The following is a 20,569-nucleotide window of genomic DNA, read 5'->3' as shown; positions in this document are numbered from 1 at the left end:
ATAAAAGCACAACCTCAGATGTGGTATTGCCTGACAAAGTTCGGTCTCTTGATAAGTTGTCACTGAAAGAAGTACCCTCAGACATAAAGTCATCTGAAGGAGTCCAACAGCTTGATGACAAAACTGAAAAGGATGTCTCCTTATCTGCCCCCGAGCCCAGTCCTGTCAAAACTCCCACAGAGGAAATCACAACTTCCAAGGAGGATATTTTAGCTGTCAAGGTTGATCAACCTGAGGCTGAACAGCCTAATGAGCAACCAGGAAAAGGCTTATTTTCTATGTTTAGTGGCTCCACTGCAACCCCACAGCAGGCATCTTCTCAATCTGGATTATCAATGCTTGGTGGCATTCTCCCTGGCTCATCTACCAAAGACACTCCTGGCACAGGGTTACTCTCAATGTTTGGTGGATCAAATGCCCCATCTTCACCTGGATCTAAAGACCCACCACCACCACGGTCAACCCCACAAGAACCCCAGGGAAAAGGCTTATTTTCTATGTTTGGTGGATCCAATAGTCAGCCACCATCTGGTCCAAGAGGTCCAACTGTTGGAAGTGCACCACCTAGAGGACCCCCACCCAAAGAACCTCCAGGCAAAAGCCTGTTTTCCATGTTTGGTGGACCTGCCCCTCAGCAACCACCCAGTCCCAGAGGTCCTGCTGGGCCTAGTGCTGGATCGTCTTTATTTGGCGGCATCCTCCCAGGTTCTACTACACATAAAGAAACTCCTGGTGCAGGTTTGTTTACCAAGTTTGGAGGTGCTAATGCACAGGTCCAAACTGGACCTAGAATACCCCCACCAGGACCAACAGTTACACCACCAGGACCCAAAGGCTTAGAGTCCTCAGGGAAAGGACTGTTCTCTATGTTTAGCGGACCAAACCAGCAAGTATCAGCCACACAACCAGCAGCCTCTAAACCATCTGAATCAGAGGGTGTTTTCAAAGTTTCCTCTGTGTTTTCACTTGGTGGGAGTTCTGATGGTAACAAATCTAAAAGTGGGTTTGGCCTATTTGGAATGTCTTTCATGGAGGAAACCAAAACAGAGCCAGAAATAATTGTTCCGGCCAAGACGGAGATTGCCCCAGAACATGTGAAACCCCAAGAAACAAAAGATTTTTCAGAAGAAGCAAATGATCCTGTTGTTCAGGCTATGGAAAATGTACCCTCTGAACCTCTCTCTACATCATCAGTTAAGGTAGAACTCCAAGCAGATCAGGCATGCAAAGATGTTCAAGATTTAGTCACCAAAAAGACCTCTGAAAATACTGTTCCCTTAACGGATCCACAACTAGAGGTGGACAAAATAGCCACAATGCAACAACACCCTCCTTGTGCTGAAAATGCCTCAACTGTGGGTGAAGTATCTATTGCAGACACACCAAATGTGACTAGTAATCTACCAGAGAAAGAGACAATACAGGGCCAACAAGCTAATCTAGTAAATGTGGAACAGTCAGACAGCCAAATAGAATATAAAGAAGTGAACGATACAGTGGGTTCTGAGAAAGAAGTTGCTCAGTCAGAAACTAATACTGAAATTAAGAGCACAGGTGATGAAACTGACATAGCTGCCATCAAAAGCCCTGCGATATCAGAAAAAACCGACATTATTCAGATGTCAGAAAGTATAAGAGATAGTATTGACAAAACCTCAATATCAGATATGGTTGGAGTGGAACCTGTTGTTGAAGGAGAGACAACAATTCCAGTGGTAGAAAAACAAACTGAGGAGCCTACGAAAGTTGCTGGTGAAGAACAAACAGCAGTCACAGATACAGAAAAATCCACTGAGATACCTTTAAAAGTAGCTGGTGAAGAACAAACAGCAGTTGCAGATGTGGAAGAAACAACTGAGGGCCCATTGAAAGTTCCTGGTGAAGAGCAAACAGCAGTCATAGATGCCGAAAAATCAACTGAGATAACTTTAAAAGTTGCTGGTGAAGAACAAACATCAGATGTGGAAAAATCAATCAAGGAACCTTTGCAAGTTGTGGGTGAGGAACAAGAAGCTGTTTCAGTTTTAGTATCAGAAAAATCTATAGAGAAAGACTTGAAAGCCACATCTGATGAGACTGCAAATGAACCAATTAAGGCAAAATTGGAGCTTGGAGAATCTAGTGCAGAACCTGCACATCAATTAGAGAAACCTTTTGAGGGAAATAATTCTGTTGCAGTGGTCTCAACAGATGAGGAAAAAGCTATTGATACCAACTCACCAGAAATTGTGACATCTCAAGATGTGGGGCCTCCGAAAGGTCCATCATTGGGACCTGCTAGTCCTCCACCACAGCAACAGCCCAGGCAAGGCATGGTCAGGCCACCTGGCCCACCCGGACAAAGAATGGGAGCTCCAAGGATGGGAGCTCCAAGGATGGGAGGGCCACGGATGGGAGGCCCACGGATGGGGGGCCCAAGAATGGCAGGACCACGAATGGCTGGACCAAGACATCCAGGACCACAGAAGCCCCCTGAACCAGCTCCATTTTCTGGCTTTATGTCAATGTTTTCAACCCCAAATGCCCCAAGTAAACCACCAACTGTTGGTGGATTTTTTTCAAGTTCACCTGGTTCATTTTTTGGATCATCACCTGCTCCTCGTCAGCCACAACAACAACAACAACAGCAGCAGAAAAGCTCGTTTTTTGGCCTCCCGAGTAGCATGGCTACAGAATCTCTTACCAGCGACCTATTTGGTATGTTCAAGGGTCCTGAGACAACAAAATCTGAGGAACCTCAACAGTCAGGTGCAGAGTCTGGACAAGGGGATCCTTCTGCAAAGGAAACAGTCTCTGAGAGCACTGAAAAGACAGACACAGAGAAGACACCTTTATCTCCAGATGAACTTGCTAAAAGCACTGAGGACTCAGAGGTCCCTGAAAAAGGGTTAATGGAGGAGGCAGAACGAACTGACAAAACAGAGGCAGAAGAAAGTTCTCTGACTGAATCAATCATAAAAACAGCTGTCCATGGGGAAGAAGCAGGGCATGATGAGCATGCTGTGCATTTAGAGGAACCAGGTTCAGCAATGTCTGACACAGCAGCACCACCAGCTCCTGAAACCAAAGGCACATTTGAAATACCAAGTTTGACTGCCCCTAAATTTGGCTTTATGTCTGTAGCTGCTGAAGGCACATCATCTATTGGATCTCTTTTCTCCCCCACTCCGTCTCCAGCCACTGGTGTGAAGGGATCACAACCACAACAGACAGACAGTGGTCTGTTTTCTGGTTTTAAAAGCCTCTCCGCTGGTATTTTCCAGGATGAAAAGCCAGCAGGAAAGGATGAACCATCATCTACTTCATCTGTGTTTGGCATGACACTTGGCTCAATGTTTGGAAACTCTGACCCTCCCAAACCCGAATCCTGCCCTCCGGTGGTCACAGTCCAACCCCAGTCTCAAAGTCCAAAACCCACAGATGAATTTTGTGAACCAGAGTCTGAGAAACTTTCCCCAGGTTCAGGAGACACTGAAAGTGCAGATGCCAGTGATACAGAGGGACCAACAGAAACTTCAAAAACAGGAAGCTGTGACACCTTAGCACAGTCACCACTGTCTGGCCTCCCTTCTCACTCAGATTCTCTAGCAGAGGGTTTGGAAAAACCCCAGTTAAAAATCACCCCATCTGAGGTAGATAAGAGTGAAGTTGGCACACCTGACACTATGCATGCAGAATTAAGCAAAGAGCAACCACAGGACCTGTTGACAAAGGAAGCTGCAAAAAGGCTAGTACAATTTGTATGATAAATGGCATTGTTCATTTATCATTCTAATGTAGACAAATCTATAGGCCCTTTCCTGCTTTTTTCCCTTTCATTTAGAGTATTTTTTATTTGGTCCACGTTTGATATCTGTAATTGTGTATTTGTTATTTTCCTTTCCTATCCCACAACTTACCTTTAAAATCCTATGCATATTTTTAGATTTAGACATAGTTAGATTTAGTTCGACCAAATGAATTTCTTGTTTATAATATACAGTTTATCCACCTCACAACCATAAATACAAACCATTTAGTGAAAATCTGACAGTATAAGTTCTGTCATCAAAGCCATAGGAAAGGACATGATCACATCTGGTTGGAAAGTGCTCACAATTATGTGAAAATGTACGGGTGCTATTTTGTACTTACCACACCTCAGTAATAGCATACTTGACAGTGATGGAAGAGCAATGAATGAAGAAACCGATGGTCTTTATTTATTAGCTTTTCACTTCTGAGGTGTATATAAGGCCCCTCCTTTCTCTGTCCCCTGCAGTTCTTTGAATTATTCTCCCAGCCTCAGCCAATTTGTTTATATGAATCAAACTCTGATAGATTTATGATGGTGTGGCAGTGCACACCATGGAGGCAGACTGGACACTGGAATAAAAGGAACAGTGAGAACCAATTTGGCCTACACTCAAGACAAAGTAAATCATGCCCGTTAAAGCACAGAGCCACTTTTCTCGTTAGCAATTTCAATCATCACGCAGCCACATAGTAGTTTCCTATTCAATCAGCCTCCTATGATATTGATCAGTCAGTATATGTAGATCAGGATAAGTGTATCCCCACTGCTCTAACAAAATCTTTAACTAGAAGGTAAAATAATTTTGTACATGTAGCATGGTACATACAATAGAAGATCCTGTAAATGAACTGCAGTTGAAGTAGCTGAATTTAAAAGGTAATTTCTTTATTCCACTCTCACACACACTGTGGTAAATTGTTATAGCTAGTCTCAATATCAACATGCTGTTACCACCTTTAAAGGGTTTGTCTGGTGATTTTCTATATTTTCTCATAGTCAACAAATCTCATGGGCAGAGCTAAACCCACAATGAACTCATCCTACTTACAAGTATTTTGCATGTATCCAACATCTGATGTATTGTATTTCTCTGTGCTGTAGACCTCCATTGTTGTCCAAAACCTAAAACACATCAATGAGCCACACCGTTGCACTGGGTGACATGTTCCTTTGTCCCTGAAGACAGCGGCTACCATAGCTTCTTTAGAAACAGCTCCAAGTAAAAACAGCGATAAGATAATAACCCTTAGGTGTGAGGGTCCTAGTAAGGCAGACGCCTCTGCGAATGCGCAAAAACATGGTACTGTTTACAGGGCTTCGCTAGTTTGCTTGGTGGTGGGTTACTATCTTATATCTATTTTTACTCTTTTGAGCTGTTTCTACAAAAGCTACAGTAACCACTGTTTTCATGGACAAAGGAACACGTCACCCAGTAGAGCAGTGTGGCTCATTGACATGTTTTTAATAGTTTTTGGACAACAACAGAGCTCTACGGCACTGAGGAATATGATATAACAGACTCTAGACACATGTACAATACTTGTAAGTAGGATGAGTTCATTGTTGGTTTGGCTTTGCACATGAAAATTGTTGACAATAAGGAAAATATAAAAAATCACCAGCCAAATCCTTTAAATTTTCAGTATGATCACACATCTTTGAGAAGGCTGGGGACCTCTTAGTGCTAGTGGCATCCCTTTCCTGACATTGTTGTTCATTCATTCAGCTTACCCTACTGAACCCTGTTAGTTTTCCTTGTTTTGTGTCATCTTCTTTCCCTGATGATTGCTCTAATAATTGAGTAGAATTGTTTAATTTTAAAATCAAATGTTAAAGAAAATGCATTATCTTGTACAATACTTTCCTGATTATCTATGTCTTGGCAAAAACTCACATGGATTTGAAATGATAATTTCCTAAATAATGAAGTTTGGAATAAAACCTTTGAATTCTACAGTAGTCATTTAATTACATGTTGATTTCCCAAATCATTACCACAAACTAAATATCAATGTCATCCTCCTACAGTCCACCAGACAGCAGTCGCTTTGATTCATCAGGCAACCTCAGCCCGGCCAGCTCCCAGCTTAGCTCTGAGCCTGAGGAGCGCAGAGATCCAGAGACGTGCCACCCCAGTGGCCCTCATCCACCTCTCCTTAGCCAGCCATCTACCTGGGATGAGGAAGAAGAGGAGGAAGAAGCTGAGAAAGAACTGCATCCACTACCAGAGCCTGGTTCCAACAAAGATTTGAAGGACTCTTCAGTCGTCCTGCCTAAACCAATCTTGGACAACCATGATAACAAGACTCAGACTAAAATCTGGTATGTAAAAAAAGTAGACACCTAGGTTTGCATGTCTGGGTCAAAAATGTCATTTTAAGAACTGAGTTGATTGCGTCAGCATTGGTTTTGCATTCCGGCAACCAACAATTGTCGAAGTGAGGGATTACATCCTTGTTGCTGCACAAAGGACTCCTATTAGTTGTGTGGGTGCCTTGTGGTGAAGCATTTTGCTGCTTAGCAAAAAGAGGCAGCTGGCAACTCCATGCGTAGCACAGGAGACAGTTAGTATTTAGGTAGCAGTGACAAGGACCAAAATGCACCGGAACTGGCCACTCCAAATTGGGAGAAAAAACTAGCTGACTGATCCTCCTTTTGCAGCCTTTCCCACTAAACCCATTGATCTCTTTGCTTTATATTTTCTCAGTTTATTCGAAGATGGCCCTCCACCCTGCTCTCCATCCAAAGTTCGGTGGCTGAAGGCATACAATAAAGTGAGAGTACAACTCCTTGAGGTAGGAAGACTCACTTTCTCTGTCCACCTCATTTACTCTCTGTTGTCTGTTTCTCTTTTATACACACACACACAAACACACACACACACACACACACAAACACACACACACACACACACACACAAAATTATTACTTTATATTACTACACTGTATTTATTTAATGTGGTGGACTAGTGCTTGAGCACACAAGGAAATCAAACCAGTAAAATCCCATACATAGATAAAGATATACAGGCTCATGAACATTGCTGTTTCTCTCTCTCTGCTCTTTCTCTCATGCAAAGATATTTTCTACCTCTTTTCCCCTATGGGTTGGTTGAGTTTCCAGTCATGCTACACCAATTTGCACCAATTTTGTGTTCCTTAAGGATTTCGCCTTTGATCTGGGAATCCCCTTTTCAGCATGCGTTCCTCCAGATTCGGCTATCATGCTGCTGTTACAGAAAGTTTTTAGTTCCAAGGTATGGCACTGTGAGTTAAAACGATTCTGCAGATTATAGTACCAACCACCTGGGGCTGGTTTACAGTTGACAGTGGTGTTGGAGTCTGTGTAAGTATTGCAAATGTTGCTGTTAAATGAGGGCTATGTGTTGGAATTTATTTTTCTTTTTTTGTTATTTTTCATTTCACTGTCATTTCCAATAACTACAGTAATTGTGTGAACTAATTACAAAAACCCTGTGCATGTGTCATCATGAAACAGTTTAATGTGGCATATGCTGCTGCCTTCAGGCCATTCCTTTCTAGCAGACCCCAGACGTGTGATTCTCCATTTCAGTTTAAGTTGTGTGCACAAATTATAAAACACTGAATAGAGGAAACTATAAGAAATGTTCAACCTTTACAGAACGGGAAACAGTAGATTTAATAAAAAATATCTCAAAAAACCCTCCAGGAAAGAGACAAACACTGTGTAAAGCAATTAGAAAATGACACTGTCATTGAAAAAATGATGTAAAACTGTACTTAAATAGTTAGGATGATAACAATTATATGTATGTGTAAGTGTGTTTTGGCTTATCAGAAACATCTGTTAACGTTTGAAACTCCTGATATGGAGATGTTTGTACATTTGCAATGTGAATCTAATTGTTCCACAGAAGAGATACAAATCATATTCTTACCACATAAGAGATGTGGTAAGAATCAGAGAGGATGGAGTCCCCTGGTGGCTTAGGGGTTTAAGGTGTGGACCAAGTATTACTACGTCTCTGGTTTAACCACCACATGCCAAACTGCAACCTTTATCTTAACCTAGTTATAATCCTAACCTTAATGCTAAAACCAAGTCACGTTGTAGTGACCAGAGTTTTGTACCCAGAGGGGAGATGAGTGCCCACAATGTGATTGATACAAGTACACTCACACTCTCTATAATCAGCCAGGAGTTGATTACATCCTGTTCGAACACTAAGAGTTACCCCTGCTGCCTCCTCTTGATGTGATTGGTCTTATCTATTTATCTCTGATTACCTTTGAACCCAGACCTGTGTCTCCTTGTTTTCCTTGTATTCCCAATCCACTTTTTCAAAATAGAAGATCCAATCTCACTCCAATTTTTATTCAAAATTTGAAGCTGTTGAGATGGACTTTCAAACATCTCATTTGTTTCTCAGGGAGTAAAAGGAAACAAATGAAGCACTGAGAGAAATTAGATCTGGAGAGTGGCTGGCTGGCGGTAGTGAGATTGCTGACTTGGAAGCACAGACTGACAAATGCCACAAGCTTAATTCAGTAGGGCCCTCAATGAAAAGAGGGACAAATGGGTTCAAGGCCCTGTGTTGACAAGCATCTGCTTTACTGAAGTGTCCTTGAGCAAGACACTGAATCTCTGTTGCTCATTAGCTGACTCTGTCATCTGACCTACCTGGCAGGGGGCCAAGAAAAAAAGAGAATTTCTTTACAGGGACCAATAAAGTCTTAAATTATTTATGACTCAGTTTCCAAGTACAACTCTCTGTCTGCTTATACATAAACGTGGTGGGCCGCCTGTCATGAATCCCATCCCTCTTTCTAAACAATCCCTCTCAGGAGGCGAGTATTAGAGCACCTTGCACAAGGAGATGCTAAGTTATGAGACAGATGCTTTCAAGGTGACGGGTCAAGAACACAGCAGTGACAGTGTGAAGAATGAAGAGGGGATGCTTGAGGTACCTCTTTGACTATTAGAAGCCACTTTACCCTAACTATCATGGTGCCAGTAGAAGTGCAGTTTAGAGAGTTTATAGTTGCCATTTGTTGAGATTTAACTGACACCTGCAGGGGTGTTTTTACTAAGAATTAGCAGTTCTTTTTTTAGGTGCTAAAAAGTCAAACAGTTGTTCTACATGGCAGAAAAGCAGCAAAAAAAAAACGTGTTTGGTTTGATGTTGAATGTATTTTAGGGCATTCCCATGTAGAGTGGTAAAATATGGGAGAAGGAAGTGGAAAGTGATAGAAATAACAGCTGAAATTATTGTATATTATTGCTGACTGACCAAAGTGGCTGTGATTTAACATCTAGGAGAAGCAGGCACACAGAGAGACTGAAATGAGATCACAAGACAAAAGACAAACACAATGCAGTAACAGTAGCTTGTAATTTTTTACATGATACTGCTACTGCTTCCTTCAGTGCCCGTATGCATGAATTGGTATTTGTTCTGGCATTTTTTGGCTCACAAGGAGGCCACTCCTGTGTGTTGTGATTGAAGCAGTTATTCATTTACTTATTAATTAGGCCTAATGGATTACTTTTTATATTTGTCAAAAGAGATTTAAAGAGATTAAAAATCTCCCACATTGCTGATTCATCATTTCCAAGAGACCTTTTTAATTCAATCACTTATCTTTTTTCCTCTCATGCTGTATATCTTTTATTCTTGTGGAAAGAATATGTAACAGCTGATTTTTCTCTTCATCTAATTTTCCACATTCTTTTATACTCCACTTCTTTCTAGACATAAAAAAGACATCTTTTAGTGCTCATTTGCAGTGTCAGTACTTCATTAATCATAAATAGTAGACTTAGAAATTATACCCCACGATATTCTATATTCAAATTTATGTGAAGGTTTACATTTTACTGTTTCAATTACATATCTGATATTCCAAATCTGGATTATACTGTATAAGTTTTAACTGGTCCAGCACCAACTTGGCCCATGTCAGGTGAGGCTGGTTAAATTTATGATATTATTTTGATCTGTGACATTTTAAGTAATGCGTATCATTGCTGCGTGGATGAGTTAATCTTTACCAAAAGCACAAAGAAACTTAAAAGAAGACTACCACCTCCTTACAGGTGAGGATGTGTCCTCCTCCGCTGCTGCAGGCCACTTCAGCAAAGATCTGAGAGAATAATTAGTGCATCTGGTCCTGAGCTGCTTATCAACAATATATCATTTCTTTAAATGCCACCTTTGATCTTGTCCAAGACCCAGGGAGGGAGGCACAGCAGATCACTCACTTTTCACGGACAATTACACATGCATTCTGCTGTTTGATGCTCATTAGGCTGTGCTCTCAGGAGTGCCATTTAGAGGCTTTGTGTGTGTGTGTGTGTGTTGCTGGTGTACAGTGCACTCCGACATGATGTAGCCTTTTCAGTTTAGTGATCAAATGCAGCTCATCAAAGTGATGTTTTAGGTCAAGTCCAATATCCTGTTTGAAATGGGAGAGCAGCAATAATCAATCATAAGAGGGAAGATGTGACTGGTGTTTAATAAGCTCAACATAAACTGTTTTTTGGACTGACTATATTTTATTGTGAAGCACATTCTGACTATATGCTGAAATTTAGCCATTAAAACAATTATTATATGTAATCTAGATGTATAAAAACTGTTGTATTCAAATGACTGAACCAGTGCTTGCTGGGTGTGTATTATAACAGAATAGAAAGAGATTCACTGATCTCCACTCATTGTTTTTCCCTCACACTTTGTTTCAGAAACCTCTTAATTACCACAGAGGCTATTTTAGGTGCAGGTAATAAATTGAAGTAGAAGTTTGAGCACAGAGGTCACAGCTCCGGTGTTCCTTTTCCTACTGTATGAAATGCCCAAAAATAATCTGTACAGAAAGGTAGTTAATTTTTGTTTTACTACTCCCTAAATTTAACACTTTGTTTGAGAGAAACATCAAAATTTTTATAAGATTGATTAATTCATTTTTAAACAGTATACAGGAAAGGGGCATTTTGGGGACATGTTATTATATTGAACCTTTCCTTTCATTAAAATAGAGTGAAATGTGTTGTTTTTGTTCCCAGCGCCAAAACATGTAATTTCTGAATATTCACTAGTATGCTATGAACCTGACTTTCATTCATATTAAAACACAGACCAGTCGCTGAACACCACTGAACAATAGTGATAAAGCCCTCTAAACTAAACTAGCTTTTTACTCTGACCTTTCTCTTTAATCTTCTTTAATCAGAACAGGGAAAATCATCTGCACACTGTCACTCTGACCTTGTAATGTTCGTCATCTACAATATGAAAGTTATCCCTGTTGTAGTTATTTGAAGTCAGTCTGGATGACAGGCTTTACTCAGCATTTACAGGATACTGTACAATAGATCTCTTAACACCCATTGTTTGCAGACACTTACTCTTTCATTCTATCTTGAAGTCACGTCTTCCTGGTCAGTGTCACGGCCCCCAGTTTTGATTGACACTCAGCATCCATTTGTACCATACCACATATATACATATAAATCGGTGTCTAAAAAGGAAGAAAAACTTCTGATATATTTTATTCATCAACTTGTAGAAGTAGAACAAAATGAAACAAACAAACTGTCAGCTCACAAAAACAAAAAAACAACAATGACTGAAATGTCTGCAGTTGGAATGACGCTCAGAAATAGATAAAGAGTCCATTGATACAAGACCGAGTAAGGCTAAGGATGAAGGCTAAAGAACTAAAATCATGGCCGATCATACAATACAGAACAATACAATTAGTCCCCTTCTTAGTATGTTCAATAAAGGATCCCCAGATCTTAAGAAATATAGGGTGGCTATTGGACAGACTGAAACCAAATTTCTTCAAGGTATAAACATGAAACTATGTAATTTAGCCATTTTTTTAGAGAGTTCCTCTTACATATGGACATACTTTTACATGCACATAGTTAAACAACTAATACAACCTCTACAGTTAATAATTACATCTCTATTTCTTTGCTGAAATCAATTCAGGAATTACTTTATTTTTCTGCAAAATAGGGCTAAAGATCTAAATCCAATCTGGTATGAAAAATTCAGCAGAAGGAATGATGAGTGTGCCTTTCCTCCTATGTGTAAAAACTATCAATTATTTCAAGTTTTTGTTTTTAAAATGACATTGAAAAAATAAATATAAATGCCAGTGTTATTATGGTTTGGAAGGAGGAAGATAGATGCAGGTTTGCCACTGGTCAGCAGTTATCCTCATGAGGATGAAAATAGTCTTTTTGTCTCTGTAGTAAGTATTGTACCATGGCAACGATGTCACATTTCTATAGAAACACAACCTTACATTTGTTTGTGCTTAGTGTTTCATTATTGCAGCTGGTGGTTGGTGTGTTTGCTTGCACTGAAATAGTACTCTCTCTGTTCACTGTCATATAACGCGCTTATAGTGAACCTTTTGTTACCTTCATGTCGACTTCACAGCTAGGACTAGGATGAGGACTAGGAACTGTCTAGTAATGCTGCCACTGCTTTTGATAGCTGTCACTGTTTTTTTATTGTGTTGTGACTGTGATCGTTTTATTGTTGGACAAAGGTTATACTTTGTCTGTTTGTTACTTACATGTTGGTTGGATTACACAGTGCCGATAGGGAAGTACAAGGAACAGGACTTTCAAATTGCCTGTCAAACTGCGTTGCATTCATTTGATAGTTTCTCAGAAAGTCAAACCCGGAAGACAAATTTTAGACAAACCATAAACCTTAACAGAGGCAGCTGCTTCGGATTCAGCATTATGTGTTAGTGTTGACAGAAGTTTGAGCACCAAATGTGTTCATTTCCCACTGGGGCCATTACTGCTATGTAATGTCTTTTCTTTTCTAGTCTATCCAGTAAAGGTAGAATAATCACACACTTTTTCAAACACATTTCACATTGAGTGACTTACTAAAAGTGCCTCGCACAAGGAAACGTCTAACTTTTTATTTTTTTAAGCACTCTCTTTTTAAAAAGGGTGAATTAATGATGCTCGCCTGTCTTTCTGATTCAGTTCAGCCCTCACTAAGTGGTAAACAAACACAACCACAAACTTGTCATTTGGTTCATCTACTTATGCACTAATGCTTTAGTCCACTTTTTGAGGCTGAGATATACTGAAACACAAAAACAACATAAAGAACAAGAGGGTTATTCAGCTGAGATGTCCTCATTTCAGCTGACAGCTGCTAAAAATCCAAAAACTGCCAAAACTGATTAGTGACTTTGGTTGGTGTAGCAACGACAGATCTCTCTGCTGAAGGCTTTAATTAGACATTCACGATTTCAAGCGAACCGTTGGAGTTTAATTTACTGAAGTTGCAAAGTAATTAAAGTGGAGGGTGACAGATTGATAAATAAAAAGATGCTTTTACACACTTCATGGCAAACAAGATTGGTGTAATTGTTAGTCTTTAATAACAACACGAGATAGTGTATGGGGTTTGGGCTTCATAAAGGACTTCCAACATTTGTACTTAACATTGTACATAAATTATGTGCCACAGTATAGTCTGATATGAATATATTTCTTATTGATACTGGTCTGGATTATCATCTCAAACTCCTTCCAGACCTGGACTACCTTGATAGTATCCTGCTATATGTTGGGCAATTTCATGTTATCTGTTTGATACTAGCAAGAAATTTGACCCACTATCGTTGAGATGTAATCAATACTCACAAATACTACTAGTCCCATGGTTAAGATACCGACCATTATTCATAATATTCCCAGTTTGAATCAGGTTGTGGACCTTGGTTGTGCCTCTGTCTCCTCTCTCTCTACTATCACCATCTAATAAAGTCATTAAATGCCCCCAAAAATATATATTTTAAAAGTAATATTAGTAATATTAATAAACTAAACACATATGGCTTCAAGTCACTAAACAATAGCTGAGTGCCTAAACATAACTATAAAAAATATTGATCATGATTTCATTACAACAAGTGGATATTGCAGGTAAACAAATGAAATAGGTTGTTGGTGAACGTTTGAACACAGATACATTCAGTATTAGTATTTTCTAACATGGCAGGTACAATTATTAAAAACAGTTCCTCATTAAGTTGGTTTAAAAAAAACAGGTGTTCAGGTGTCATTAAAACATATTTGGTGTCACAAATTAGTAGTATATAAATGTAATTTCTGAGGGAAGAGGCTTATAAGTGGAGACAGTGTTTCTTTTCACTGACATGATAATGTTTCAGTGCATCTTTCTGTCTAGTCAGTCTAATAACAAAAATATACTGCTTTTTCAAAAGCCTCAATTTTCTCTGATGATATAAGCTGAGGATCCTGATGCAAGCCATAAAATGTGATGTGTCAGAATACAAACAGACACACACACACACACACACTGACAAAACCACTCATTAAAATGAGATGCTGGACAAACCAGAACACTGAATGACCAGAGAAGCGGAGATATAAATGAGAACTTGAATGTGTTTGATTTACCCTGCGGTTTAATTCCCCTCCCCTCTCCACAAAAAAAAAGCACATTTGTCTGACAAAAGTTTCTAGTTTTGGACACGCGTGACAGAACTGGAAGGATTTAAGCGTGAGCTGAGATAGTGGAGGCGACCAAAGGGATATTATACATGACCCGAAAAGAGGGAAAAAAGTGTCTCTTTTTCCCCTCACGGCAACAAAAAAACTCTCTGAAGACAGAGTCATTAATGCGGATATTACTACGGCAGAGGGAGCAGAAAAAGAAAAGGAAGGAGTGAAAGAAAGAGAAGAATCCAAGACAGACTATAATCATGTCTTGCTGCTTTTGAATCAACAAATTTTAACACAATGCAGGTTGTCTCTGTGCTTTTAAAAGTCGTGTGAAGTGAAGAAGCTCTGTCATCTTTTCATCTATTTTAATGACATTGCATATTTAAATTTTATGGTTTTATTAACAAGCTGAAATCTATCATTCGAGCAAATTGTAGACATGAAAGTTGGCTGTAAAGAGTTTGTAGTTTGTGCTGCTTCATCAGTACCATTGGCTTGAATCCATGTCACTTACAGTGGATTGAAATTGTGGCAATGCTTTTACAAAAAGAGTCTAAAGAAACTTGTCAAACACTCCTGCAGACTAAGAAGTTTTGCCAAAACTGACTGGCAGTTGAAAGCTCCAGAAATAGCTAGCAAATGGGCCTCGTCTAAGATTATTTGTGAAACCACTATTTGACACACAAGAATGAATTTTAAAAATCAACTGTATAAATTATGATTTTTTAAGAAGCATTATAAAATCAAAAAGGTATACAGAGAGGGGTTGAACTAAAAAACATTTGTGCTGAATTGAAAAAGTGATGCTTAACTAGTTGTTATAGAAAATGAGACAAACTGACAGAACATTGAACAGCTACGGTACATCAGTTAATGCAGTATGTGCAGGAAGATGAGGCGGTCTGAAAAGATCGTTCACTGCTACTGTGTTGATTCCCTTCTTTTATTGCGGTGTTGTCTTTCAACCTTTCTAAGAGCACTTCAAAGCATTTACTGTATCTGTCCATTAGGTCCTCCTGATAGGAACCTTGAGAAAATCTTTGCCTGACCTTTAACTCTCGGCGTGCAATAGAGAGAGCCTGCAGCCCTAGCATATCCACATGTGAATGTCTCATTGTGTTAAACAGCAGAACTGCTCTGTAAAATCTGAGAATCTGTTGAAATACCGTTAGTTATTCATCTACGTAGATGAAGAACTTTCCATACAGTCATGCTTTATTTTGAATCATGTTTGGTTGACCTAGTTAATAACAATCCACTCTAGCATTCCTGCTTAAGTCTCCTTATCTAATTTAAACATGATATCTTGTGCTGCATATTAGCTTGTTGAACAAGCGACCAAACATTCACTGTGGAGCAGTTCACCGCTAAGCTCACGTTAATCAGCATGTAAACATACCTGCAAATGTCAATTCAGTCCTCTTTAGATGCTGGTGTGGTCCTTACGCTTCAATACCACCGCTAACAACACGCTGTCTGCTCGTGGCTTGTAGCTAGAGTGCAGGTTCGTAATCAGCCTGCCAGCTGCTGTCAATCAAACACAGACACCGACACACCGCTCTGGCCGCTGAGACAAAAAGGAGTATTTCTACTTTACCAAAGACCTTTTTTTTCTAACTTTTTATAATGATAAACTATAAAATATGCAAAAAGGAATAACTAAATATGATTTAAATTGGATGTATATAGGAGCCCTTTAAGGTTATAAAGGTTCCTCAGAGCTCTTTTACTTTCTAATGTTGGTAGTCATGATCCACACTAAAATGACTGGATAAATGTTTGTTGTGGTTTTCCGAGTGTACGCTGAGTTCACATTCACATTTGAAATGTGACCCAGTTTGCAACTGACCCTTTAAACACTCTGTATTCAGATTAACTGCTAAACTGACGTGGAGGGTTTTCACTTCAATTGAAGGATTAAAAGTTTCTCTTTAAATGGAGGTCACTTTACATCTCATGAAACCCTTGTCAGTTAGTTTGTTTGTTAGTCAATTTTATTTCGAACATGTAAAAATAAAAAATGAAATGAAATAAACCGTAATCTACACAACAACTCAATAAACAAATTCTCATAAACAACACAAATTAAATATTACATGTTTGAAAAGGAGTAGGAGAAGTGTACACTTATGAGTTCTTACCCCTTTCTCAACTACTCATCAATAAATACAATTAATAGACAACTATCCCAATTCCATGTACAATTTATAAACAACAATCTACGTACTATGTACAACCCAAATATCCACCCGCTGTCAATAACATAAAACTTAAAGAATTAACACAACCCTTCCTCATCCATATACCTCCTTAGAAATGATTTATCGTATATCTTCTTGAATTGATTTATGTTTGTACTTTGTTTCAGCTCCACATCCAGACCGCTCCACAGATTGAAATACACGTACTCTTCATAGTGGAACGCACAGTTTCTTTAATTAAACTTTCCTCTTGAATTATAACCCCCACCTCTCTGTTGAAGAACATTTTTTGGTAGTAGATTTCTTCTGGCTTTACACATTATTTATGCTGTCTACAAGATCCTTGAACTTCAAGGTATATGACTTTAAGAACAGCGTGTTGGTGTGTTCGCTATATCCTACATTGTTTACTATCCTTCTGGCTCTTTTTTTGTAGTATGCATAGTGGCTGTAGGGTGCTTTTTGTAGGTGTTACCCCATACCTCCACACAGTAATACAACAAGATACAGCAATACAAGTGAACAGTATAGAGTGTGAAATGCTTTTTGATCCAGAATGTGATTTGTTTTTCCTAGTATTGCACTGCTCCTCACCAATTTCGCTTGCACATATCTTACATGAGGTTTGCAGCAGATTTTGTGGTCTAGTATCACCACAAAATCTTATGAAACTATTTCAGTTCTGATCAAAAATGAAAAAATACATTTGTTAGACCTGATAGCAATATGTGTCTGTGTAAACAATGCAGTAAAGAAGAAGTAATAACACAATGAGCTGACAATGCACTGATAGGGGTGACAGAAAACACTCATATTTGTCATTTGGGAAGGTAAAAACAAACAAGTTTCTTCGTTTAGACTTGTTATGTACACTGAATGCAACTCAACCTTGTCCTTGGAAATATCAGAATATCACACACAAACACGATCATGCACTCATGCAACCAAACAGAGACTGCGATAGGATGAGATCCCTGCACGGACTACATCAAAATGGGCATCAGAAGACAGGAGGGGCAGCCAGAGAGGATTGTGGGGAGACGAGAGATGAGAAGACGAGGAGTAGAAAATAGAGCAGAGGGGGAACATGAATAGCAGGAGGAGATACTGTGGCTCACAAGCGTCCACATCTCCTCAGGGGTGTTGTTAGTCACAATATAGACCCAGTTTCAAAGGTCGACTCAGAACTGAAGTTTTAGTCAGAATGGGTGCAACAACTGATATGTGGAACTCGTTATTTTTGGCTTTTTAAAAATCTGGGCATTTATTGTTTGTCTTTTTTAAAATTTTGATTAATAAATTAGTAATACAAACTTCAGGTGAAAATTGGATTATTTAAAAATACTATTTGCAACATAATTTACCTAATTTGGGTCAATATAGCACTAATATAATACTGGATTGATGTTACCCAGAAAGCCACTCAAGATAAGAGGTTGTTTTAATGTTATTTTTTATTTTACTGTTATTTTACTATTTACCCAAACTAAAGCCTGTTATAATATTCTTTTTAAACTTACATGTTACCATTTAGTATTGATTGTTAATAACTTGTGTGTCTTTTGAATGTCATACAAGAAACAATACATTTGACAGTTAAAAGCTAAAACTCGTTGTGTGTAACACTGGGTCAAAGTAACAGATTGCTAAAGTTAACCCAATGTTTTATGGGTGCTAAAGTGACCCAAACTGGGTAAAATTTGAACCCAGTGATTTTCAGTGTGTAGATGGACTGGTGTTTAATCAGCATCCTTTTTGCACTTTCTCCCAATTTTGAAGAGAAGTTAACATTTAAGGTTGATTCTGATATTTTCTTTGACTATATAGCTTAGATTTTGACTGGCTGTATAAATAGAAATTTACAGAATTACATACACTTACCTGGCAGTGTATACTGTATACTGGTTCAAAAGTAGATTTAGTCCATAATGTAGTGAGATAAAATTAACAGAAAGTATAACTGAAATGTTAAATAAATAATTAAAATGTTAAAAAAAAATTCCTAAATACCCAAAGAATTTCACAAAGTTTGGTTGCTGGCTAGTCTTAGTTGCTGGGAGAATTTAGACTTTTGTCCTCAGTGTCTCTAAATCTTGTTTCCATTTGAGGTTTTTAAACCATTCGTTTGCTTCGCTTGTGCATCTTTGGAATTCTTAAGGATTTTATGAATTGTCTGTGCAAATAAACCTAAGTTAATACTCATGAACCAACATAAAAGGCCTTGCTCGGTGACAGCATTGTAGACACACAAACACACATACCTCTTTGTCTCCATCTCTTTGTTTTCACATTTAAATCATCTCTGTCCGCCTGTACAGTAGACGTGTTCAAAGAACAGAAGCTCCAAGTTTCATTCGCCTTCACATTATACGAGGCGCATCATATGCAGTGGAGTGAAAAGAACAAAGAGAGATGTGAAATTGAGTGATATCTAGGGAAACGTGGAGAAAGCAACACAAATAAAAAATGAAAATAGGAGGGTTGCTGGAACGGGGTGGAGCACAGTGATAACTCATTATTGACGGAGGGGACATGCAGAGATAATTGGATATGGAGGAAGCAGACCGCCTCCCAGCTGCCTTTCCAGGGGTTCAGATGAAGATGCACAATAAAGACGAGTAAAGACTCAGGAAAGGATAAAGGACACAGAAAACTGTAAAAATGAACAGGAATCCATTTCGAAATGTCAAATCAGCATGGTTTAATTATTTAAAGTCTGTTCCATCAATCATGTATGATAAAAGAAATAACTTGCTGCTTTCGTTTTAAGATTTAAGATTATTCAGATGGTTTATTAAGCATTTCATTCATATTCTATGATTTTAATTGCAATGATTCGTAAACACAAAACACTGCAAGTCTTGCAGCTTCACTGCATTCTGATCTACTGAGGTTGTCAGTCACTCAGATGTGAACTGTTGAATTTCTAAACATCAACCATGAACTGGGAGGAGATTTTGCAATTCAGGGTGAAGAAAATGACGGCATGTTCCTTTAAAATACCTCAGGCAGCTTCTCTCTGGGGTCTGTAGAGTGTCTAAAGATATTTCTACCTTTACCTTTTACCTTTTCTACCTTTTATCATGAATATGATCATTCACAGGAATATTGAGGTACTGGTTGTGTTCCATGTTGGTGAACAAGTAATCTAACACCTTAACATATAGTTTACCCATTTTTGTTTCCCTGAAAGAGATTTCAACTTGTTGAAATCCTCTTACTCCACACTGTCTGACAGTATGTATATCATTTTTGTTAGGAAGTTATTTCTAACCCTAACAACAGCTTTCTATATTAGCTTTTATTAGACAGACAGGTTTTTGGTCAATGGGTGGTTGATTACATTTTCAGAGGTAATTTTGCATCTGGAATTTTTAGCAGTAAACAATTATGGTAATTATAATATTCTTGTCTATAACTTTTGTGGAAGCAGTTATTGTTCCTCAATCAAAGACTGAAGTATGATAATTAAAGTGTCTTTTTTTTTAACTGTAAAACCACAAAAGCATCATCAGAAGATGACGGAGCAAAATTAGCTCAAAACTAAATATTTATTGTCTTTGTTTTTTTCTTTGTGGTGTTTTTTTTTGTGAGACAAAGACAAATTTGCTGCTCTAGTGGGATAATTAAGTTCTGTCCTATTCTATTCTGAAGATACAACTTAACTTATGTTTCAGGTTCAGGTTTCAGGTTATTTTATTCACCACTAGGCGCTGGAGTGAGGGATGAGACCAGCGAGAGGGGAGAGATGTATGCAAAGAAAGAGACAAGAGAGAAAAAAAGAAAAACAAAAGTGGAAGTAAGAGGAGAAGAAAGGATAAATAGACAGAGAGACAGAGAGGCTGCTTACACTTGGTTGTGCGTTTCGGTGATACGAACACAAGTGGACAACTGAGACAAATTGCCGTTCACAACTGTGTCTGTCATGCGTCTCCAAGGTGTTCAGATGTTCAGATTTCATTACTGTCTATGTCACTTCCGCTAGAAGGTCCAAGAGCCCCGCGCACAGTTACGGCAGTCTGTCTCCAGACGAGTGCCAGATTTGTTTCGCACCGGTTAGCTATGAAGAATTAA

The 20,569-nt window shown here is 38.8% G+C and overlaps 1 protein-coding gene across 1 annotated transcript in view; it reads left to right on the top strand.

Annotated features, from left to right (window-relative positions):
* The window catches only part of LOC122967288 (protein unc-13 homolog B-like), a 200,591-nt gene that overhangs the window by 75,373 nt on the left and 104,649 nt on the right, over window positions 1-20,569 (top strand). Inside the window, exons 9-10 of the mRNA XM_044331849.1 lie at window positions 5,825-6,118; window positions 6,504-6,591. Coding sequence (XP_044187784.1) covers window positions 5,825-6,118; window positions 6,504-6,591 — 382 coding nt within the window. The remainder of the gene's footprint in view (window positions 1-5,824; window positions 6,119-6,503; window positions 6,592-20,569) is intronic.

Source organism: Thunnus albacares, chromosome 2, assembly GCF_914725855.1.
Source record: "Thunnus albacares chromosome 2, fThuAlb1.1, whole genome shotgun sequence".
In the NCBI taxonomy this organism is placed as follows: domain Eukaryota; kingdom Metazoa; phylum Chordata; class Actinopteri; order Scombriformes; family Scombridae; genus Thunnus; species Thunnus albacares.
The sequence above is the reverse complement of the archived record's forward strand: the minus strand, read 5'-3'. Positions and strand labels throughout refer to the sequence as shown.